We start from the raw sequence: 24,569 nt of genomic DNA on the forward strand, positions 1-24,569 counted from the left end.
TAAGCAATTTAGAGAATGAATCTGCTCTACCTTCAGGAAGGAGGATGGGTGCCAAGGTTAGATCTTTAAGGAAATAATCTTATTAGTCCCTCTTATTAAGGAAGCCTCTGCAGTGTGTAGACTTTGAACCTGCCTGATAAAAAGTAGGTCTTGTCAAACAGCTCAGAGCTCCTAGTGAAAAGGTTGAACTTTGTTGGTTTAGATCATCCAATCCAAATGCAAACATGTTTCTAAGCTTCTGTTTGCACACTCTGGGAGAAAAAAAACTTCCTCATTTTCCCTGACGCTGACACTAATAGCATTGCAAGGGGATGGCAGCTCCCCCAGAAATTACTAAATCATTCTGTTAATGGGGCACAGAGAAAGGTAAAAATTTCCAGCAGAACCTGAAATGTTAAGCTTCTGATTGTCGTCATTCGGGGTTCTATTATTTCTTTAACTCTTCATTGTTTTCATGGATTCTTGGGCCTTCACGTTCTCTGCCATTACATCTCTGTACTGACCCCGTCTGGAAGTTGTAAGGCTGAAATTTTGACAGCTTTGTCATTTTCATAGCTGAGAAGGTTGATGTTGAGCTTACAGGATTATTGCTCTTCAGAAATACTTCACTACATAATCAAGCATAAGGTCAAGAGAGGTGGAGAAAGAAAAGACTCTAATTAAATCAGGAAAGGCTGCCTTGTGCCCTGAAAAGTGCACATGGCCTCAGGGAGGTCTTCTGCTTGTATCCAAGTGCAACAATTGGCCCCAGTCAGGGGTCCCACTTGTCACAGTGGACAACAAAGAAATTGCCATTAAAGTGAGCGGCTCCTTGAAGAACTGGCTTCATTCTTTGCTTTTACCCTGCTATTAAGGCCCTTCTCAAATCAGATTAAGGAACAGCACTGTAACACATAGATAGTTTGATTAGAGTAATGGAAGGAGAGAGCAAGTTCCTTTCTTGCTTCTGCTCCTTTAGCTCCTGAGACATGTAGCTTCTGGATACCAACCTGGGATATAATGTACCCAGACCATGGTGACCAAATAAAAGGACAAAAAAAGTCTCAGATTTAGGCTCCTGGGAACAGTACTGAGAAGAGCCTTGCTCCAGTTTTTGTTGTATGATGGGTCTGTATTGAAGACCTAGGTGCAACATAGAATTCCCATAGATGACTCACAGTGCTGGAGTCCATTGCAGTTCAACACATCCTTCCTAAGACGTACTAAGTACCAAATATCAGGCAAGACAGTCCTGGTTCAAGGGCATCATGGATATAGCTTTGTTTAATAAGGACTTGAGGCAGCAGAAGAAATACAGTACCTATAAGGTGCCAAGTGCAACTGTGGGCAATGATAGCATTGAAAATTACTAAGCACCCCCAATGTGCGGGTCACTGGCCTATGGGCTTTATAGGAAACAGCTCATTCAATGCCAAGTTTAGACTGTGATGCATGGAACACAAAAGCAAGGACGTTATGTCAGCTGTGGAGGGAGGAGAACAGAGAAGACTTCCTGAGAGAAGGAATGGGAATGGGTCTGAAAGGATGTATCCAATTTATACCCTGTTTTAACAAATAGAGGGGTGGAAGGGAACCTTTCTAAATAGAGCAGACCTCACAAATAAAGACTAAAAGTGTTGCGTAAGATGAGCTTGTCCAAGAAACATGGTGTTGCTGCAGCATGAAGCAAAACGCAGGGGCAGGAACCAGGCTGTGAATAATGGGATGGAATGAGGGCATCATCCCATAGGCAATGGGGGCAATGGAGTTTTTAACGAGGGTGATGTTCAAATCCCTATTTTCATTAGATTGTCCTAGGGACTTTCTTCTGTTCCTGTTGAAGCAAGAGCAGTGAGAGGTTACCTGCAGATCTCCCTTGAGAATTACTTGCCTCTGGGGTGGGCACTGCCCATGGAGGGGGCACTTGTGACTGGCCCTCAGGGATCAGACATCCCAACATTCTGCCTTTTATCTTAAAATGAAGGATATAAAGACCTTTGTTTTGTTTATTGGTGGATGGTACTCATGGCATGAAATGCTTCTTTATGGAATCTAATGCCCTAGAATTTCTGAGAAAAAGTCGTATTCTTCAAGCTGCAGCCTGAGTATGTCCTGCTAAGGTCCATCTATGTCTGTAGGAAAGAAGCCAACAGAGTGTTGACTGGAGACATGTTAACTCCTAGCTGCCATTCCACTAGGCTGGTCTGAGGGAATTTGTGTCACATACTTACGGGTCAAGGAAAACTGTCTTTCTGGGTGATGCATGTCTTTAATGGCCCAGTGATATGACCAAGGGACCAGGCAAACGGAAAAGACAGCAACAGGGGAGGGAGACAGAGGAGAAGCAATAATGTGTTGGTGAAACCACAGCGATGTTTCCAGGATCCCACACAGATTGGTAACCGTGCCCCTGGAATTCATTCCCCAGAGACCACTGGAAAACAGACAGGTGATGAGTGGTAATAAGGTCATAAGATAATCCACCAGGCCAGAAAGTCACGCTTATTGCTCCTGTGCCATTTTGCTGCAGGTAGAATTCCTTCACACTTCTGTAAGGCAGCTTCCAGAAATACGAAACTTCACATCCAGGACTGGACCATACAGGCTTCCCTGGGGACTCCTGCTGGACTAGTGGCTCCCATTTCTTCTTAAGCAGGAGCTGTGATCCTGCCCCCCATTCTGAGGACACCTGTGGACATCCCGGAGATGGGGGCAATGTTGCAAATTTACCTCTGAAATGCATCCAGCAATGCTAGAAAAGGTGTTAAAAGGCCAGGGGTGGTGGCTCACATCTGTAACCCCAGCTGCTTGGGAGGCAAAGATCAAGAAGATCATAGTTGGAGGCAAGCATGTGCCTGTCATCCCACCTATTCAGGAAGCACCTGTCTGAGGTATAAAAGTATTTCCATTGGAAATAGTAGCTAAAGCAAAGATGGCTGGCAGAGTGTCCCAAGCAGTAGGGTACCTGCCTAATGGGTACAAGGCCTTGAGTTCAACCCCCAGTATCATGAAGGAGGAGGAAGAGGAGGAGGAGAAAAGGAGGTAAACCACTCCAGATGAACGAATTGAAAGGAAGCCACAGAAAGGAATATTCCAGTCTGCCCAGGGTCCTGAGGGTTGTGTTGCTACAGATCTTCCCGGTGCTGCTGCACACTCCAAACACACGCACCGGGCACTGAGCACAACTCTGGAAACCACGATGCTGTGGCAGGAAGAGATTGACGGGTCGGAGGAGAGGGAGCTTTGCTTCTGAGCTGGCAAAGGTGGCAGTATTTTCTCTTTCTGTCTCTTTTCCCGGTAGGATGCCATGCATGGCACGCAGCAAGCCTGCTGCTCACAGTGAGCCGGGGAGTTAGGCTTTTCCCCACTGTCTCAACCTGGAGCCTGGTGGTCTCAGATCTGGCTGCCTCCCTGCCTCTCCTGGCATCAGAATCCACACACACCACAGATTTCTTAGGAATACAGTTCGGGCCCCCTGGTCATTTCAGGTCTATGGAGCCTCCATAAGTCTTAACCACAGACCAGCGTTCTAAATTGAGAAGTGATGAATTTTTAAATTCTTCAGCTTGTGCTGTAATAATCGTTCGACCACCCCATGCATTACCATGAAGAAAGGCAACAGATGTGTTTTCTTATGACTCTGGGAACGTGAAATATTGATGTGGATGCAAGGGTAGACTTGAATCGAGGTTCAGCCTCAATGCAGGTAGCAGTTCCCATCACAGCTTCTCATTTTCCTCTTTTCTCTTCTGATACTTGGGACACGAAGAGGGTCCCACACCTGTGATACCCAAGGCTAATTCAGTGAACACTCTTAAAAGGCTATGCAGTGAAATCCGTCTTAAAAAGGTCTTTATCAGTCTCTGAGGACCAATTGCTAATGCAGCTAATACTCACTTGATCTATACACCTTATTTTTCTTTGTCCCCAAGGGAATCTCTACAAACACTTCAGACTTATATGGTGCCAAATCCAAGTAGCCTGTTGGAAAATAAATAGCATTTTAATGCATCGAAGCATCAGTCCCCAAGATGAAAGGAGCATGTAGGCTCTTCTCTGAGTTTTCTGCTGGGCTAGAGGATAAAATGAAAGCTTCCCTTTTCTAGCATTTCTTTTCCCAGTGACATTTCATTAAGAGGCACAGCATCTGAAGGAGGAAAGGGACAACATAAACACCTGCCTAATCAATTGTACCACATTCACCGCTTCTGTAGAGGGGCTGGTGATGGCAGGGCCACACATATGTTGGAATTGAGGGCCTGTGGGATGTCCCTGTACCTTCCCCTCAGTTTTAGTGTGAGCCTAAAACTGCTCTAAAAAGCAAACCAAAAATAAAAGCAATAGGAGAAAAAGAGGATGAAAGTTCATCTAGAACAGTATTTCCAGCTCCTGAGTGAGTGCTATGTTGGTACTGATGCATGCCCTTAAGAGGCGCAGAAGTGATACTTTAAAGTTTTAATATTTATCGTAATATATCTTAGAAAAGATGTATACACAGAGAGATGCATAGACGGTCATAGAAAGCCAGCATATCCTAGCTGTGGTTTTTATGGATGTTATTAGCCCGGGGGAGACTAAAGTGGAAACAGTAAGTCAATTTAAAGAAAAATATGAAGAGTCAAAGACAAGATGGAGTTTCAGCAGTGGCTGAGGGAAAGCCTAGGTGGAGCTGAAATCAGAAGCGGGTAGGAAATGACTAATCCCAGTTGGCATAGAGGAGTCAGAGCTAGCCCAGCCCTGCCCTGGTCAGCAGAGGTGAATGTGTGAAGTAGCCTCCCTGGTATGTCTGCCTACAGAGACGTTAACCACAGTGGATTTCCTGGGTTTTCCACACGATACTCTACTCTGTGGTCTAGAGTCCTATTCTCTGTGTGGTTTTAGGCAGAAGATTGTACGCCTTCCTGGTGCCTCAATTTATGATGGATCCACCCTCTTCTTGATGGCAGGCAGGATTTTTCACGCGGTGTCCCCTGATGAGTGAGCTCTGATCCCAGAGTCTCAAGCACAAGGGAGGAATTTGGACCTGTCTGATGTGTATCTGAGCCCATGAGGGGAGGTAGCAGTAGTTCCTGGTTACTGAATCTCAGTCAATTCCAGATATGACATATAAAGTCTAACCTTCGAAAAGCTGAGGGGAGCCAGGGACCATATTCTCTCCTTGTATTTATAAGAAACAAAGGTGGAATCTTATATAGCTTAAAGATTCAAATCCAGTGGTGTGTGATCAAGAGGTTGTTTCTCCTTTGCAGTTCTAGCTCTGGGCATCTTTGGGGAATCCCTCTTCTATAATTGTGATTCTGCTCACTGCAACCCTGTGAGATTCCTCAAAGCCTTCCTAAGAGCAGTGCCCAGACTTGAGCTTTCTCCCTGGCAACTGGAAATCACAGACTAAGAAAACATGGACTGTGATCCTTTTTCCTGGGCAAAGGATGGAAAAGCAGAGGAGGTGATGGGGGTGGGAGAAAATGAGAAGGAACAGAAAATGATGAATCCAATGGAGACAGGAATTTACATACTAGGGTTCTCCCAGCTCCACGGTGAATTCCTCCAAGACACTGGGTAGGTCCCTTACTGTTCGTGATTATTTTACCATCTATATTCTGAGGGATTTGGACTAAATGATGCTTTCAGTCCCAATAGAACCCTTCATTTTTTAACTCTGATATAGAATAACCCAGAAAGAGAGAATTGGAGAGTAGTCAACAAACGACAGTGAAACAGTACTTTACCTGATAGCCCAGTTTAGGGAAGGATGACAGTGCTACATTATCATAAAGGGTCCCAAGAAGCATTGTGGAAGACATCTCCAAAGCAGTGAGAGGGACATGCTGGGGACCATGGGGCCATATTCAAAGGCATCCCTGTACTATGTGGGCTCTCTGCCAGGAGCCCTGGGCCTTCTTGCCTGGTCACAATACAGAATGTCGCAGAATCAGTCAAGGTCTTGAATCAGCTTGCATAGTCAAGAAACATGCTTTGAACCCTCTCCGTAAATGGTCTACATTTAACTCCAGGGAACAAGATGACTGCCTTTCTTTTGCTTCACTTAAAAAGTTATTCTGACGAGGATTATACAGTTTCTGAATCTTTTATGCAACCTCAATTTTTTAAGCCACCATTTTAAAGATCACCTAAGACAATTGTTCTGCCCATAAGGAAACAGGAAGTAGGTGCCTGGGGACTGCCTCGTGTTGCTGTGTTGAAAGCAACGATATTCTCCCGCCTCTACTGCCTGTGGGACACACCCAGGCAGCTTGGATGTGAGCACATTCATCATCAGAATTGAGTTAAAGCCCCCACATGGAAAAAAAAAAAACCAGAGAATTTAAAGACCACCAAAAGTGCATCCATATATTTACAGTCAAAGAAATGGCTGTGTTTTAAGACCAATATTCTTAATCCCACACATTGTAAAAGTTCAAATGTCTAGGAAATCCAGAAATGCCCTTGGATGAAGGATAGCTTATAAGCAAAGAAATGTTCGATTTAATGCTGGCTTGCTTAGTGCATACCTTCCATGGTGGTACATACTAAATAAGGGGAAAATAAGGGAAATGTTAGCTTAATGAAGCAAAATCATGACTCGTATTAGAAAGTGATTAGCTGCAATCTGTGGAGTAAATAAGGAAGGGCCATGTTACAACTTGATTTGGCTGATGTGTTTCAGAAGGACTTGTAATTCATGTCTCAACTGGAGTCGTAGCTTAGCAGACGATGCAACAGACCACGTTTTTGTTCACGTGGTATGACAAAAGGCAAAGGATGGAGTAGCTTGAAACTCTCACCAAGAAATGGATCTGAATAACGTTTATGCAGTTCAGCTACTCATAGGCAGAGAGCGTGTGGATATTTCCAAGCAGGGAAAATGTTGTGGAATCTGCTTCTTTTGAAGATTTATAATTTTGATGGCCTTTGTTCATGGAAGCGGGAAGCACTGTGGTAACTGCGTGTTTAAGGCAGTGTGATTTTCTATTAACTGTGATGTTAGAGAAGAGATATAGGGGAAAAACCTCTGGACTCTTCAAAGATATTTGTAACTTATATATACACTGTCACCAATGAAAATGCATCTTTATAAACAGAGTCTGAAGCATTGCTTTTCTTATTCAAAGATTTAGAAATGGCCATGAACACCCTTAGATAGTGAAGAATCTAGGTTGGAGTGTAGCTCAGTGGTAGGGTGCTAGCCTAACACGTGGGAAGCCCTACATTCAATCCCCAGTACTGTGAAGATAAATAAATAAATTTTTAAAGAAAGAAAATGGCTAACAACCTTTACAGCTTCATTTATGGAGTACCTTAAAAATCGAAATATATAGCCAACACTTTCTGAAAAAATTTATGTTTGACAAGGAGTTAAGTGCTGGTTGTGTAAGCACAGTATTCAAATAGAAGACTGGACTGAGTCAAAGCTGGTTGGTTAGACAGTGGAAACCCCACCAGAAGTTCCACTGGTTTTCCTTCAGCCCCATGGGGGGATAGAAAGGGCAGCCACTGGGAAGCCAGTCCTGTGGGTTTCAGCCCAGCTGTGCTGGGTTACTTGAAATTGAATGAACCACTTTATCTGTCTAGCTTGGCATTCAGGTGTAAGCTATCCACCTCTGTTCTTTGTGGCTCCCTGGAGGAATGAGTGGGAAAGCAAGGATTCTAGCAGACAGAGCTTCTGGTTTCTTTTTTTCCCTCCCATTGCCAGTAGGTAGCAGCCCTGTTTTGTATGTCAAACTTCTGAAGCAGTTTGTACATTTTAACCAACAGAAAGGTATACAGTTGATTTTGAAAACTTTGGGATTCCCATTTAACAGGCATAATTGTTGACTGACTATCCTTGGCCTGCTCCCAGTTTTTCTCACCTCTTTTTAGTGTTTGTTGAGACTCTTATCTCGTGGCAACTCCTCTGAGTGATTATTGAAGGCAGTGATGGTCATGTGTGCTTTGCACAGATTGGCAATAACGACCCAGGTGTTTGGGTTGTGCTTAGAGCTGTGGCTGCAGCAGGAGTGAACCATGTCAGTGTAAATTTTATACAACTTAATTGATAGCACCTTGAATAGTCATAATCGCCAAGGGTTATTATGAAGCTTGCGAGGTTCCAGACCCAGAGCTAAGCGTGTTATATTTCTCATTGAACCCCCAAAGTCACACCACCTCATTACCCCTAGTTTCCAGATGTGAAAACTGAGGCTCAGGGGCTCAAGAACTTGCCCAAGGACACAGAGTCAGCAATGACCACCAAACCTTTAGGCCGTCCCCTGTTGAAGCACCTGAGGGCAGCAAAGACTTTTGAGTCTCAACCTTGAGCCAGAGGTCAACTTCTAAGTTGATTCCTACGTCATTATTGAAAGAATAAATAATAGTCCTCCCAGAGAATAGTGTCAGCTCTTCTTGCTCTATTTGGTTGCTTCTGAATCCTATTCAAGAAAAATTGCAACATCGGTTGGATTTTTTTAGAGAAAAAAAATCACTAATCTAGAGGAAGTTTCAAGAGAGCACAGTTGTACCACATGTGCCCAGGGTGCCACTAAGGGTCAGTGGACTGGGTCATCTGTGCTGGACAGCATATTGCTGGGAGCCAGGATGCCAACTTGACATGATGGTACAGGGAAATCTGCCTCCTTTGTCCTTCTGTACACCTAATCTTCAGCTACCTGGATGTATCACCGGCTGCTAGGTGGATGTGTGTGTGTGTGTGTGTGTGTGTGTGTACAAGTGTGTCATTTCTCTTTAGTGTATCCTCCCATCTGCTTACAGTGGAGGCAAGCTCTGCTGCCTACTAGCTGGGATGCATGTCCCCATTGTAGTGGTAATGCATGCATCCCAGAGTGCCTTTGCAGCCCTGGGCTCTCCTGCACTGACCTCCCCAGGTCCTCTGCTCATTACTTCCCTTTTAGACAGCAACTTTCTACCCAAGATAGAGGAGTTAGAATAGAATTGGAAATGACAGTCACTTAGAAAACCTGGCAAATCACAGGAATCCAAATTCCAGGGAAGCCTGGGAGAAAGGCAAGTTGCTCTTTCCTCCTCATGTGCTTGGATGAGACAGTTGACTCTCCCCAAACTGACTTCTTACACAGACAAGCTGACTTCACTCTGAGCTCCTGCCCGTTGTTATCTCACTAAGTGGTGCCTGGGACTTTTGCAACGTGAAGTCACCTCTGCCTGCCAAGCAGGGACTCTCTAGGTAGACTCCGGGGGAAATTTCAGTGCTTTCTCACTACTCCTCCAAAGGAGGAAGTCCCTGTCATCATCATCATTTTGCCTGTGGCTGGAACGCCCGCTCAGAGTGTATTGTTGAGCTCTAACAAGAAGGCAAATGGTGGACTGAAACTTGGAGAATTGTTCATCCTACTGAAAGGAAATTGGGGACAGAATATTGCTGTACTTGGATAAATCGCTGGGCTTCCTATCTAGTGCTAAGGCTTCAATGGGACACCAAGGAGCATTTGTTGGGTGAGCATAATTACTCTTAATCCAGCTCAGAAGGTTAGTCCCGGTGCCAAATATTCCTTCCTTCCCTTAACAATGGCCCATTCTAAATCAGTCTTCCATGAATTCATCAAAATGCTTTCTGGAGCGCTTTACTTTGCTGCTGCGCTATCAAGGACCCTAACGTAGGGAGGCCACTTGAAGGGTATTTCTCCAAGTGTCACCTGCACTTCTCTCACTCCCAAGAAAGAGTCCTTTACCCTGGGCTCATTGGCCAAGGTGGCCATATTTCAGTGCTCTCCTGGCTCCTAATAGATGAGTTGGGACACGCCTCAAAGTGCTTTTGTTTCCTCTGAAAGTGGTTGAATCAGGGAAAAGAGGGAGGAAAATATATGTGGGAACGATTTAATTGTATCCATGAGGATTCTTAGTAATCACGATGCCAGCATGTGTTTTCCAGAGCCTAGAGCTGACATAAATAATGTAGTGTACCCCGCTTTGTGCGGGCTTGCAGAGGAATGCTGATGGAGAGAAAGCCAAACTAGGATCTGAAGCGCCCGGTTCCCAACACAGTCTTTAAAACCCTTTTATTGAGCAGTACTTTTGAAACTGCAGCCAGGACCTTGGCTAGCTGTCTGTAGCAGGGAGAGGCCAACAGAGAAGGAAGTTTGGAGGAAGCTGACTCCCTTGCTTTTTGGGAGAGAGAATCTACAGCAGGCCTGATGGCTCCTGCTAGGGATTGGTTGATTTCATTTTGTGTTTCCAGTCCCAGAAGGAATAGGACAGCTCCACAAAGGTCCTGAGAACCTGGTAAGTGTTCAACTTTTGCTAACAAGATATGACTGGCCCCTGAAATGTAGTTACGAGCGTGATGCTAACCTTTTAGAATCTCTTGCCTTAATGGGAAGAGCAGATGAGCTTTGTGGGACAGCTAACCCCAGATGAAGTCCTACAGTTTAAACTCATTTAAAGGCAAAGTGTGCACTGGGGAAAGTAAGGGACCACAAACACCACAGTACATTTGCAGGAGGGAAATAAATGTGTTTTAGTGGGATTTTTACAGGAGCGGTGCCAAGCCAAATATCCAACTGAAGCATCTTCCAGATTTTGCTTTTAAAGTCTTACTTGCACCTAGTCCTGGCCACACAAGACAGATGTGAAGGCCAAGGGCAGTGGGGGAGAGGGAGTGAGAGGCTGAGATAGCAGGTAGAAGAAGTTTTCGGTTGTTAATGTTAACAGGCATTAAAAAACAAACAAACAAAAAGGACAGCGAGTCCTTTGCTTTTGCTCTGGTGACTTAAGAAAAGACCTCAGGGAACATTTGTTTTGTTTTGTCTTGTTTCCCTTTTGATTAAGGCATTTGGGGTCTAAAACAGAAGATTAAAGCAGGACCCGTTTAATTTATTTAGCTTGCCTCACAGACATGAAGCTTCAGAATGGTAAGTGTCAATTCCGTTCCTCCAGGCTTGGGTAACTCCCTGGGAGAAGGGTTCTCACCGGACAGGGATCTGGGCTGTTTTGTGGGATCGGGCCAGTGACAGGAGCAGGGGTGTCCACACAGGGAAACTCAGAGATCCAATTTGGTGCACTGGAAGAAGTTGAGCAACTGGCCCTTTTGGGGGATGATTCTTTCTTGGCTATACCTGATTTGACAATTACCAACTTTACTGGGAAACCAGTAACAACCCACTTCAATGCTCATGACAAGAGTCAAATAATCTTCCCTTTCATTGTGTGACAGTGTGTTCTCTGCCTTTTGATTTGGCACATAGTTGATCTTCCATTTAAAATGCGTCATCCAGGTGGATTTTGTAAAATAGTATTTGAAATCTTACTTGTCAGGGGAGGGGTCACTGAGTCCGCAAAGCCCTGCTGACAGCGTCATTGAGTTGGTGGAAAAGGAGCTTCATCTCACCCTCCCCCAGCATGCAAGGGCTTTGTTTATCCGCTGTTTTAAATGGGTCCATCCCTTCCGTTCCCACATCTCAAGCATGTGTGGGCTCCTCTGCTCGTGCGCACGCTTGCCCACATCAAAGTTGTGTGTTCGCCTTGCTCAGTCTCCACAGCCACCTCTCTTCCTGAGCGCAGCCCGGGGGACTTTTACTTGGAGCAGGTGAAATTAGTCTTTAGTCCCAGGACCTGCTGCAACAGTTTTCCAGCGACACTTCCTCTCCTTGGGAAATAGCACGGCCGTCTGTGAAATGGGCCTGAGACCTGCTGAAAAATTAGCAGGATGTCCACAGAAACCTCACAGTGACAGCTGTGAATATTCGAAAGGAAAAAAGACAACGGAGAATTAGCTATGGGGCTGTCTACAGCTGTTCTCAGTTGGACTGGCTTTAGAAATGTTATAAATGCCTAGAAATGGTGTTGCTTATTGGGTTTTATTTGTAAGGGTGTTAGAAGAAAATGCCTTTTAACTGCAGAGAGAAATATAATGCCCCTAATAAACAAAACTCCATCAATATAACCTAAAAAGTGACCTGGAGGAATGTGAGGAGTTGATGGAAGGCTATGCTTCCCGGGTCCAAAGTCACAGCTCCATGTTTAATTTAACAAAACATTAAACACTTCATGTTTAATTTAATGAGACATTGGAGTACTAGGATTTGTCACCTTCATGACAGAGTGTCAGAACTGTGGGATAGTTTCAGAATACATGTTCTACCTCCCAAATCCACATGTGACACTGGAAATGTCTCACAGCTTAAAAACCTACACTTTTTTTTCCAGGAGTCTTTTATTTCCTCCTCTTATATAAGAAGAAGAAGCAAAGAAAAAAAAAAAAAAACCAAGTAAACCAACAAAAACAACACCCCATTAGGCATGCACTACTAGTCTTATTAATTTTAGGGGGGCTGTTAGCAGTCATTTAGGCAAACCTATTAGCATTTAGCATCATTTGTGCTTCTGACAAAATAACCACAAGGCTCTTCGGGACAGGAAAAGAAGGGAAGTTGGGCCATTTGTTAGCGAGGAAACTTTTTATGAAACTCATTTGGAGTTTGGAAAGAGTGCTTGAAGGCAGTGAGGTGAGACCTTTGTGGAGGGAGATGAGGTAAACATATCTGTTTGATAAAGATCAGCTGCTGAGAGGGGTAGCACTTTGCTCTGACGGCCTGCTACATTTTTTTTTTCTGAGACTAGAGGACGTGGCTAGGGGCTGACCATGCTACGTTTCCCTTTGGTGCTGTGTTGTCTTTGGCTTGTGGTAGAAATTTTCCCGTTCTGCATTGCACTTGCTGAGCTAGAACTACACCTCCCACAGCACATTTTGCACAATTGGTGGGGCTCTGAGTTCATGCAATGCTTAAAATGTTTAACTTTCCATGGAAAAGAATAATTTATGTTCAAGCAATGAGGGAATTCTCGGTTCATAAAACATGCACACATGTGCACGTACATGTATTTATACGGCCCCAAACACACAAACGTTCACAATGTCTGTGGGCCTACAAAAGTCCATTTGAATGGCTCTGGTACCATTTCTGGAATGGTCTATAGAATGGGCAGAGAACTGGGCAAGTGCAGTGCTGTGTTTTGTGGTAACAGTGCTGTGAATGTCCCCCCCCCCCCCGCCACCTCCCCCCATGTCACTGCATACTCAGGCTGAGCAAGCAGCTTCCTGTGTACCTTGGCTGAGAGTAGATGCTCTTGAGATGCAGCATATCTTCTCACCTCAGAGGAGCACACACGAGAAAAACACGACAGTTACTGACCCAAAAAAGCAAGTAGCTTCTTTAACCCTTAAAAAATTCTTTCAACCCCATCCTACACAGCTACAGATACTTTATTTTGTTCAATAATTGTCTGATCCTCCTGTGTAGCGAATTCTGCAAAAGCAGTGTCCAATGATGCCCTGGACTTCCAGAGAGCCCCTCAGGGAAGCAGGGGAGCCTCTGAGGTCATGCCAGGAGGGTTCCTTCGAAGCCCTTGGGAGCTCCACCCACACTGACTCTCCCTGCCCTGGGGACCCCTCAATGGCCACTGTCCCCTCAGGTGGCGCAGGAGTGGCAGAGGTTGAGGGGGAGGTCTCTTCACCTCTGGAGTGCCTTCGAACCTATGTGCCTGGCATTCTGAGAAGCTCTGAAAATGGGGACCCTGTTCCTGTACTAAAGTCACTCTACTTGTGCCCCCATGTTCACAAATGTGTAATAAAGCATCACCCTCAATACCAGAGAGCTGAGAAAGAAAGGTAAGACCCTAAGTCTGGGAAAAGAAAGACCCTAGGGCTGAGAAAGGCAAGGCCCATGGCTGCAGGTTGCCTGTGGCTGCAGAGCAGGGAGCAGGCAGTGCTTGCTCAAAGATGAATGAGTGGCCTCACAGAGGCCAGCCATCAAGAGAAGTCAGTGGGAAGGTTCCCCTGGAAGACGTGATCAGAATATTCCAGGTCCAGAACATGACAGACACTTAGCCCGTCAAGGAACTTTGGGTACTGGGCGCAGTGGAGTTGGTGCCCACGGGGGCAGAAAACAGTGCTAGAAAAATGAGCTAGCCCCGGGGTGCATGGTTTTCTGTACCAAGTCTGTATCCTCTGCAGTCTCAGAAGTCAAGAGCAGCTGGCATCTCAAGGCAGTGACCATATCAAAAACAGTGCAGCAGGGTTTTATGAGCAGCTTCTGAATTTTACGATGACTATAGCTAATTCCACATTTTCAAAAAGGTGCTAGTTACCAAGAAGCACAGGAGCACATGCTGCATGGAGGCCAGAGCCACCAGTCTGCAGACTCTGCACAGAGGCTGAGGACTCCGGGTGGATTCCTTCCACTCCTGACTCACCTCAAATCTGAACTGCTTCCAGAGAAGTGTTAGGAAAACATGCCCTGTGTGCTTACAGCAAATTTCCTGGGTTCCTGCTAGGAAATCTGGCTGAGTGAGGAGTACACACATGGTTTCACGTTTCCCTCTGGACTTATATTTATGTAGTGGTGAGCACAGCTGGATTCCTTCACGTGCTAAAAGCTTCTGCAGGTAGTTTTGGCTTTTCAGATTTTTCTAGCCAGCAATGTAGCTTTTGTCACAAGATGAAGGTAGAGCTGTGGCATTTCAGTGAGAAGGCGCTAGTGAGTCTCCTGCACGTGTCTTGAGTGACAGCCCACTCAGTGTTTCCTTGGAATCGTGGAAGTGTTACCAGAAAGTTTAGCGCTGGTATATACCTTGGCTCTTATCTCCAGCTAGAGAAGAGTTCAGGTAAGATGCAAAAATAAAATGAAAATGATAGTTAAATTTGTGAGGGTAGGAATCTAGTATAAACAGGGTAAAAGTAGGGAAAAAAGGGAGAAGTATTTCCTGTTCCCCAAGCAGGACATGGGAGTAGAGACTGAAAATGGTGATCTTCACCTCTAGTCTTATACTTTCTGAGCTGAGGGAAGACCTGTGGTCATTAAGATATTGGATCTGGGTGGCTAAGAGGGGTGTTAAAACAGGAAGGAGTTATCCTATCCACCCTACACAACTCGAGGGACAGTAGGTGTGCTTTAGGACTTCCCTTTACTAAACATGCCTTCCATTCCTTCTGTCCCTCCACCCATCCAAGGAGCCTTGTAGCTTGTTGACAAAAGGAAGGCAGAGGCAGATAGACTTAAGATTCCCTGTTCTTGTCACTTGACATCTAAAAGGAGATGGGAGGGACCAGTTGCTCTGGCTTTTTAGTTTTTCCCTCCTCCTTCCAATGTCTAAATCTGGCCCTTATAACATTTATATTCAAATAATATAATTTCCCCCGTCTGCTCCTCTATCTCTCCTGCCTCTCATCACTCATTCTAACTTCTACCTAGCAGAGGGCGGCTAAATGTGAGCTGAACCATCTCCTTTAGCCTTGACCTCCTGTACCTGGGTTAACCTGCCAGTTTGACCCTTGTCTGGCTCCAGGCAGGGCAGACTGCTGACCGCATCTCCCAGTGAGAATGGTTGGAAGGACTCATCCATTACCCCTTGGGGGACTGTCAGGGTTCACCTGCGAATGAAGTGTCAGGTGCCACGGAAGACCTGGCGTTGGCCCCTGTCTGCCTTGTCGACCTTGAGTGAGAATGCCTGCTGCTTAGCATGTGTGGAAGGGAATGACTTCAAAGGTGCCTCATTTGTCTTTCCAAAGAGTGCTTGATAATTCTTCTAAACTCTGGCAATAATGTTAATGATGATTTTTTAAAAATAACAACTGTGCTTTCCTCAGCTCAGAGGATAGGGAGTTAGTCCCATGTTATCACCAGTTGCATTTAAACCATTGTGTGATCTCCTGAGTGTTTCCCTGCCCTTCATTTTGCGAAAATAGTAAAGAGCGAGGTAAAAAAAAAAAGAATGTGCTTAATTGAAGTGATAAAGTGAAAATTTGAGATTTGTTGAAAGGCCATTGTCTAGCTGCGTGGTGGGAAAAATGAATCGCGCATTGGCAGTGTTAGTGCTAAGCTCTCCCCATCCTGAGCACGCATGGCTTTTCCCCCACATGGTGTCCTGGGGACCACAGACCCTCAGATACCAAAGTTTACAGTGCTGTTTCCCATCACCACCCACCAACCTTCAAGCCACCAAAAAGGGGTACATTGTTATTTTTTTGTTTTAAAGAACAGTTTTTCTGACAAATAATACTTTATTACATATTTCATGATGGAGTTCCATGTCCTTCCCACACAGACACTTAATTGCTTGGTTGATTGACTGAGAGATTGATTACAGAGGCAGCGTGACCAAAAGTGGGGAGCACAGTGTCTGGAGCCCAGCAGCTTCCTAGCCACATGCCTCCGAGCAAGCAGCTTAGGTTCTCCGAGCTGTGGATAGAGGGACCGTCATTTCGTCACCTGATGGCTGTCAGTTGGTTAAACGACACCCCGGGGCACTCATCTCAGAACCTGGCACCTTTATTTCCTTAAGATCTACTCCATGTCAGCCTTTCATTTTGATCAAACTTTGCAGTAAGATTGTTCTTCTGTTTTCAAAGTAATTTCCATTTAAATTGGTAGAGCACTGAGATTCCAACACAGGCCACATTGCATCTCATGCCATCTTTATAGGACAAGCAGGCAGGACCACCACCTTCCTCTATCCATCTCTCTGCAGTGGCTTTTCTCTGCAATGTTAGTTTAATGGACAGGGAACAAACCCCAGGTGGTTCTGAATAACTGGCCTGAACAGAACTTTACCTAAGCAGCTGTACTCAAAACATGAACCGTCAGAATTAACGCTGTTGTCTTTCGTCCAACAGAATCCAGTTGTTAGGATCTTGGTGTGAGTCCACAGAGGGCAGTGCTGGTGGGGGGGACAAGGAATCATTATTGCAACTGGATTTTAATCAACCGTTTCAGTAACAATATTGAATTAGAAAGTCACTGGCTAGTAGTTAGAACAAGGCTCAGCTCGTGCACAGACAGATCCGTCATTCTGTGGTGATTAACATCTATTCAGAACAGAGAATGTATTATGGCTTCTAAATTATCATAGGAATTAATGTAGTCTTTTTAAAGGGCTTAAATATGTTAATAAATACAGTATTCTGGCACCTGCAGCTCAAGGAACCAAAGTCATTAAAAATGGATATAATTATATTTATTATTGCAGGGATCTGGGTGGGGGAAAAACAGTCTAATGAGCGTGAATGAAACAGGGCTTCTTTATTTAAAACTTCTTACCTAAAGAAACTGTTCCCTTTGAGGAGTTGCTTCACAGGATCACTGAATGAAAGAACTGCACAGAAAGTACATCAAGGATCATTTCCCAACCCAGGGCAATGAACTTTTGGGGTCCGCTAGAACATTGCAAAGCCCTTCACTTGCCCTTGAACTTAGCATGGGACTTCACTTCCCCTTAGTGTTCGGAGGGCGACTGATGCCTGCACTTTAGCAACTTCAGCATCTGCCACTGTTCTGCTCGTGCTCCACCCAAGAGCCACACCCTATGTGTTTTCTCCAGCACACTGTGCTCTCCCCCATCTCCGCACCATGGCGCATGCTTTTGTCTCTTAATTGCATTCATTTTGCAATTGCTTTGTCCTGAACAAATGTTAGATATTAGCTAATTTAATGCTCACACGGCCACGTGGACTAAGTCCCATTACAGTCCCCTTTGCTGATGAGGAAAATGACATAAGTGGCTTGACCTGTGTCCTGCTGACCTGAAGTCCTTCTCACCACATGGCCCCAGGGGCACTGTTGTAAAGCTGACTCTCTCATCCCTCAATCCTCAGCAGACATGGCGTCCAGGTGCCTTTGAAGTCAGGGTGCTTGTAACATTTCTCTTTCAGGATCCAATTTGTTCTTTGCCAGCCCTATGAGCACACTTTAAAATGATCGTACGTCAGTGTAGTTTTATCATTTCCCTCTCGTTGTCACAGTCGTGCAGCAACTGTTACTTTGTCACTGGGTGTCCCCAGCCCTATTAAAGTAAGTGACACTTAATAAATACTGAATAAATATTTGTCTAATGGGTCCTTGAACTCATATGTTCACCATTTCCTATCTATGGCTAGAATAAATTATTTTTCATCTGCAGATAGACAATCAGATGAAAATATGTTTTAAAAACTATCTGATTAATAAACTATGGTTTTATTAGGAAGGGTAACTTCTAACTTTTTATAAGGGATATAAAAGCGACAGCCTGTGGTAACCTTTTCTATATTAAATCTGAGACTTTCACATAAAGGTTGATAGAATGTAAGTCTGTGTGGATGCTAAAGAATCAGAGCAGCCCAGCAGGGCAGCCATGGCTCAAGGCAGTGAGCTGTGAGGACAGTGTGTGGTCACAGCGTCCGGTTCTCTGTGCTGTTGGTCCAGCACTGCCTCTGTGCATGTGCCCTCCTCAAGCTGCACAGTGACAAGCCCGTGGGAATCAGGAGCTTTTCAGACTGACTTGTGCTTCTGAGAACGTTCATGCAGGGCTGGTCGGGTTTAGTCAATGAAGTTCTTGCTCTTACTTTCTTAAATCTGAGGGGTGTTCAAGGTGAAAATTAACTGTCTGCCTGTCCTCATAGTGGAATGCATCCGAAGTGCTATTTCGTGATATGAGGTAGAAGAAAAATAAACAAACACATGGTGTGGAATTAAAAACGCAGGCCCCAGAGCTACATCACGCGTATGGTGAGATGCCAGCCCTACAGAAAACGCCTTATTTTCCTGGTTTGCCAACTTGCTGAAGACACAATCCAGCCACTAAAGTCCCAGTGCCACTACTCCTTACCACACAAGAGGCCACATCGAGAGTCTGAGTGAAGTTCCAGGATGTATGCCCAGAGAACAAAAACATGCACAGATCTGAAACAATTTGCAAGTCTTTGCAGGGAGCTATGGCCACTCTTGTCCATGCATGGACTGTGGGTTGCAGTTTAAGAATCCCTGGTGGCAAAGAGTAAATTAGTAATTACACCAGCTAATATTCACTGAGCTCTTAGTATGTGTCAGACACCTGGCTAAATTATATGTTTTTTCATTTTCAGAATAATTAATTGTTCCTATGTTGCAGATGAAGAAACTGACACTCAGGAGAGTGAAATGACTCAGAAAGTTCTAGCTAGATGAGAACCGACATCAGCTGATACCAGAATGGCACAAAGGCAGCCATAGAAAGTTTGCAAAGCCCAGGCTTCCACAGCTGCACTGAGGTTGTAATGATTCTCATAGTGAAAAACAGGGGCCAGGAAGGATACCGTAGAGGGTCAGGAAGGCTATGGGGAGGCCCGTGGCTCCATGGCCAGGCCCTACATCTCCTCATGAAGAGGACTGGATGGCCAAGAGTTGCCATCTCTCTGATATGTGTTAGGGACTGGGAAAGGCAGCGCCAAAGGGGTCAGCAGCCTTCACCCACCTGGCTGGAGCTGGGAGTTCCTGACATTCAGATGCTTTCCGTATAAGAATATCTCCATCAGGTGAGCAGATGGCCCTCAGTGTCTGAATGTCACCCTCTTAGTGATACTGAGAAACAACTGGTTTGTCAGCACATTTTATAAGAGGTTGTTAGCATGAAGCATGTCCAATTTCTTCCTTCATTCCTTAAGAGAATAAACAGTGAACTCAGAAGTTGCTTAACCCCGGGCCTCACATCGGGTTTTTCTTTTCTTCTTTAAAGGAAAGAGAAGTTGTTTTCATTTAGGAGTGGGTCTTATTTATCAAGCTGGAGCTGTAAACTTTAATAGAGCTACATCCCTGTAACTGTTTCCTTTTTACTTGATAGGATTTATGAAGCCACTTTGTCTTGAATACCTGCTTTGTTCTAGGCTCCAGGCTGGACCCTGTGAATAAAGACAGGGACAAGAGACAGCTTCAGGCCTCAAGGAGATTACAGTCCAGGAAGAGCAGGGCATGCAAGCAAATCAGTGCAGGCACAGTGACACCTGGTAGAGTAGTCAGCCCATTTGGTAGGCGAGTCAAGGACACAGTGCTCACCTCAGGTCAAAAGATTATGCCAGGCCACAATGACAGACCTAGAGAAGCTTTAGGAAGACTGTATTCCATAGCACAGGGGCCATCAAACTTGAAAAGACACCAGAAGATTGATGGGCTCAAAGGTCAGTTTCTGACCCACTATATCCAGAGTGGGTCCCAAACTTCACTTTGCTAAGATGTTGCTCAGAAGACATGATATTGCTGGCACTGGAAACACACTTTCAGAACCACTATTCCAGCTTCCTGTAGGGAAGGTAATGCAGAAAAGCTTCCTGTTAATCTCAGCTCTTTATCCCCTGGATTTTGAGATACCTAATTTGTCTTGCTCCGTATTGTGAGTTTCCTTATAAATATGTGTGTTTCCGTTCTGTCCTTGGAAAGTGTACCTCCATATTTATCTTCAGGCTTTCTTTTCCTTCTTCTTCAGTTTTGTAGGGATTTTTTGTTTTGTTTTTGTTTTGTTTGCGGGGAAGTTTACTAGCGTTTGAACTCGGGGCCTTGCACTTACTAGGCGAGCACTCTTAATGCTTGGTACATACCTTTTGCTCTTAGTTTGTCTTTGAGATAGGACCTAGCCCTTTTCCCCGGGCTAGTCTTCACCTGAGACCCTCCCATCTCCACCTCCTGAGTAGCTAGAACCAGAGATGCACCACAAGCCCAGCTTATTTTTGAGATAGGATCTCAGTAGTTTTTGCCCAGGCCAGGCTCACACCGCAATCCTCTTACCCCACACCTTCTGAGTAGCTGGGATTACAGGTCTAAGCCACCATGCCCAGCCCTCTCCTCCTTCTTTTAAGTACCTGACTGTGACTGCTGATTTAGGAATGACAGAATCCAACTGGCCATCCATAGCCACAGTTTTCGTGTCCACAGATTTAATTACACATCAAAAATAAGTACCAAACAAATACCGACATTGTTTTTTGTCATTTTCCCCTAAACACTATGGTATAACAGTTATTTAGGTAGCATGTATATTGCATTAGGCATTATTAGTAATCTACACAGGATTAAGGTACACTGGAGGTTGTACTCAGGTTGTATGCAAACATTACACCATTTTATAGAAAGGACTTAGGTATCTGCAATGGGTCCTGAACCCATCCCCAACAAATATTGAGGGATGACTGTACTGAGAAAAATGACAGGCCACTTACATGAATTATGTGCCCTATAAATTCTTGTGGAGGTAAGTCTGTGGCTATGACTTTCTTCTGAAGCCAGTATGGTTATCATTGTCCCTCACAATTAATCCTGTCTCACAAAGCACCATGGGCCTATGAGTGGACAGTTAAATGAACAAAATATACAGGGGTCCATGTGCTCCTGTATAGCCTAGGTCCCCTCAGCTCCTGTAGGGCTCACGTCATATCCCTAGAGGGGTGAAGAGTGTGTTGGGAGGGAAGGGGACTCCCAAGCCAGCCCAAGTCAGCTGCAAAAACAGCTAAGTACTGCTTTTTACAATCCTTCTGCCTTTTCATAAACAGCATCGTGTTTCTGGCCAAATGCGATGGAAAATATGAACTCATCTCAGAAAACAAGACTAAGCCCCCACACGGATGGCTGTTTCTCTGCTCCTTTTTCCTTTTGGTCCATTTTGCACGGGAAATAAGAACCTTGTGGGCAGAATAGTCATCATTTGTCAACCCTTTTGTGGCAACATTCCCAACAGTTCTTTCAGCCCGAAATGCTTTTAAGCATCTGTCAGTATTATATCATAGCCTTAGTGGGAGGGAAAACAGCAACAGCAATCAGAGCCACTATTGCTGCACAAGAATGACTTGAGCGAGTGGCTCTCTCCTTCCCGGCCCAGTGAGAATGTATCTGTGGATTCCCACATGCAGCTGTGCACTTACTGTTTTTACTGAGACCTTAAGTTGTCTATAATTTTTATGTGTGTGGGAATGATGCCAATTGAGGAAGAGAGAATGGACCAAAAAAAATATTTAGCATCTCTGAGATTAGACACGTCAATAAACAGCTTGATTACTAATTCATTCAAAAACAAAAAAAAATGGCTTTCTAAAATGAAACGACCAAATCCAATAACTAACTGTTTGTTGGGGCAGTAATAATGGTATTTGTATCTCTTTTAATTGGCTTTAACCTTTCCCTTCATGTGTGCAGTATTAAAAAATTAAAGAGGAAAGTATTTAGAGGCATAGATTTACGGCACTGCGTGGATTACATGCTTTTAATGAGGTCAGGACAATAAACCATCTGAGCAGAACCTGCTGCCCAGTGATGAATTACTCCCTTTTATACAGATAGTCTACAATGAGTGTGCATGTACACACACTTGCTCGCAGGCCCATGTGGTGTAGACCATGTGAAAGAGGCTCAGCTCTGCTGTGGCACTGCCATGGGGTGTTTGCTGCTGCAAGGCCCACTGAGGACATTTCAGAATGCAGAGCTGCAGTAGTCTATGTGCGAAAATTTAAGTTGCAAAACAAAATGCACAATGTTGATGGAGGATCTTAATTCACATATGTCCATCTATGTAAGGTTGTGTATGCAAGTGTGGACGGATGGGTGGGTGGATGGGTGGATGGGTGGATGGATGGGTGGGTGGATGGGTGGATGGGTGGTGAGTGGGTGGGTGGATGGGTGGTGAGTGGATGGGTGGTGGGTGGAGAGGTGGGTGGATAGGTGGGTGGATGGCTGAGTGGATGGACAGATGGATGGATGGACAGACAGGACAGATGGGTGAATGGATAGGTAGAAGAATGGGTGGATGGGAGGAAGAAAAGGAAGGAAGGGAAGGAGGGAGGGAGGGAGGGAAAGGAAAGGAATAAAGAGGGGGAGGGAAGAGAGAGTGAGATTAAAAATATACAAAGAGTGGAGTGGAAAAGCCAACTTGTACTCAACTGTGCAAATTCAGTACACCTCCCCAATTCTATCATATTCTTAAGTTGAAATCGTATATGGCAGGAGTATTTACTTTGCAGAAATCAACAAATTCTACAAATCAGGGCTTTTTTGTTTTTAGGGAGCCATTCGCTAAACCTTGATCAGCATATCGCTGAGCACACACCAAACCATTCAGAGTGCTTACATCTAGAAAAAGAATTTTCTGAAAGAAGGGGTAGATAAAACAAAAGGTTAGAAATGGGAAAACAGGATTCTTTTCCTGTTTATATTATCCATGCCTTTATTATTTGAAAAAACTAAACATTTCTTAATTTATTTGGGGATAAAGGAGAAGGATGGAAGGGGTGAATTTAAGTATGAGATATATGATATATTGTAAGAACTTTTGTAAATGCCACAATGTACCTCCAGCACAGTAATAAAAAAAAATAATAAAACAAATAAAATAATAAAATAAAAAATAATAAAAAAAGAAAGAAAGAAAAAATTTTAAATGGCAATAAGATTGGTAAGTTGTACTTTATAAGTCAGATAGAAATCATTTTATAAGGAAGCAAATTTTAGGCAAATGATAGAATAGAGCAGCCAGAGGACTTAGGACTCAGCCTGTCGTTTCATGCTGAAAATATCCCCAGCCTTCCAGAGCAAAAGAAACACACCAAAAAAAATCAGTGTTAAGGAAAATCAGTCCAGAAGAGTGGATCTGTTGACAGAGCCCATTCAACACCAAATTCTGGGGAAGAAAGCCACATGGTGCCTCCAACGTTCACTCTTCATGCCCATTGGTTGGCATCACAGTCTTTGCCCAATCCACAGCCTAGAGGCATCCATCAGAAACTTCCCTAGCGAAGAGAAAAGCACTGCACTACGGCCAGCAGAACCTCAGTCCAATTGAAAATGTCAGACCCTGTGGGACGCCCTGACCCAGGACACGTTGCCACTTCCTTTCTGTCACTTCTGATGAGCCTCAATGAGGGGCCGAGTAAAGGTCCACTGCTTCCCCTTCCTTTCCAAATCTCTGCTGTGTAGCTCAGCTGTCCTGTCTCCATGACAGCCACCAGCTAACCCCAAGTGATCTCCTGCCAAGGGCCTAATTGTTCTCATTTCCTGTAGACCCCAAAAATGCAAGTTTGGGCCTAGAAGCCCATACTGCAACTGTTACTGAAAAGAGGTGCTTGATTTTATAAACACTCAATCATTCATTCAACAAGTATTCCTATACGGCAGCCACTGGGTTAGATATAGATGAGCAGTGTTAATCCAGTAGTCAAGGCAGGTGTGGATAGTTAAAACCAACTGAAAACATGAGTACCATTTGAAAAACATGCATCAGAAAGACGTGGTACAGAGTCACAGGCATTTTGTATCTTGTACTTCGGGGAGAGTTGAAGGGACAACATTTCAGAGGAGGTAATCTTTGAACTGAGCTATGAATGACAGGAGGAAGCCAGCCACATGTACATCTTACTACAAAACGTCCGTCCTGCAAGTTTTTCACAGGAATTTTTCTGCACCCACCTAGGCCTTCTAAGATAGACACTTCACTCTACACGCCCTGTCTTTCAAAGTGAGCTCAGGCTCCACGGCAGCACTTTCAAAAAATACAGTCAGGATCATTTCGTGGCTGATGTCATGGGCTGTCCCATCCCGAGGACCGTTCACTGGTCAGTGCTGTGGGTAGCCTTATTCCCGGAATGAAAGGCACAGGTTGAAACTGTCACAATCTATGACATCTCACAGTTGCATCCCTAGAATTTCAACAAAAAGACAGTATGTTAAGGGGAAATGTTTATAGACTTTGGATCAAGAAGTTTCTGGATTCAAATCCCAGCCCTGCTTCCTGTCATCCACAAAATGGTACTGACCTGGAACGTGAGGATATAAAAATGCCCACTTTTTAGGAGAATGGGGCAAATTAAATAAGGT

The 24,569-nt window shown here is 44.5% G+C and overlaps 1 protein-coding gene across 21 annotated transcripts in view; it reads left to right on the plus strand.

Moving 5' to 3' along the window:
- Positions 1-24,569, plus strand: part of Tenm2 (teneurin transmembrane protein 2) — a 1,177,215-nt gene that overhangs the window by 770,831 nt on the left and 381,815 nt on the right. For 2 of the 21 annotated variants that reach the window (XM_074057736.1, XM_074057740.1), the window contains exons 1-2: positions 9,125-10,212; positions 10,759-10,841. The exons of 18 other annotated variants lie outside the window; for them this stretch is intronic. In XM_074057736.1, coding sequence (XP_073913837.1) covers positions 10,826-10,841 — 16 coding nt within the window. In that variant the 5' untranslated portion in view covers positions 9,125-10,212; positions 10,759-10,825. Of the gene's footprint in view, positions 1-9,124; positions 10,213-10,758; positions 10,842-24,569 lie in introns of those variants that run through there. One more of the 21 variants, XM_074057737.1, reaches the window with a different exon arrangement.

The sequence above is a fragment of the Castor canadensis genome, chromosome 16 (assembly GCF_047511655.1).
Source record: "Castor canadensis chromosome 16, mCasCan1.hap1v2, whole genome shotgun sequence".
Classification (NCBI taxonomy): domain Eukaryota; kingdom Metazoa; phylum Chordata; class Mammalia; order Rodentia; family Castoridae; genus Castor; species Castor canadensis.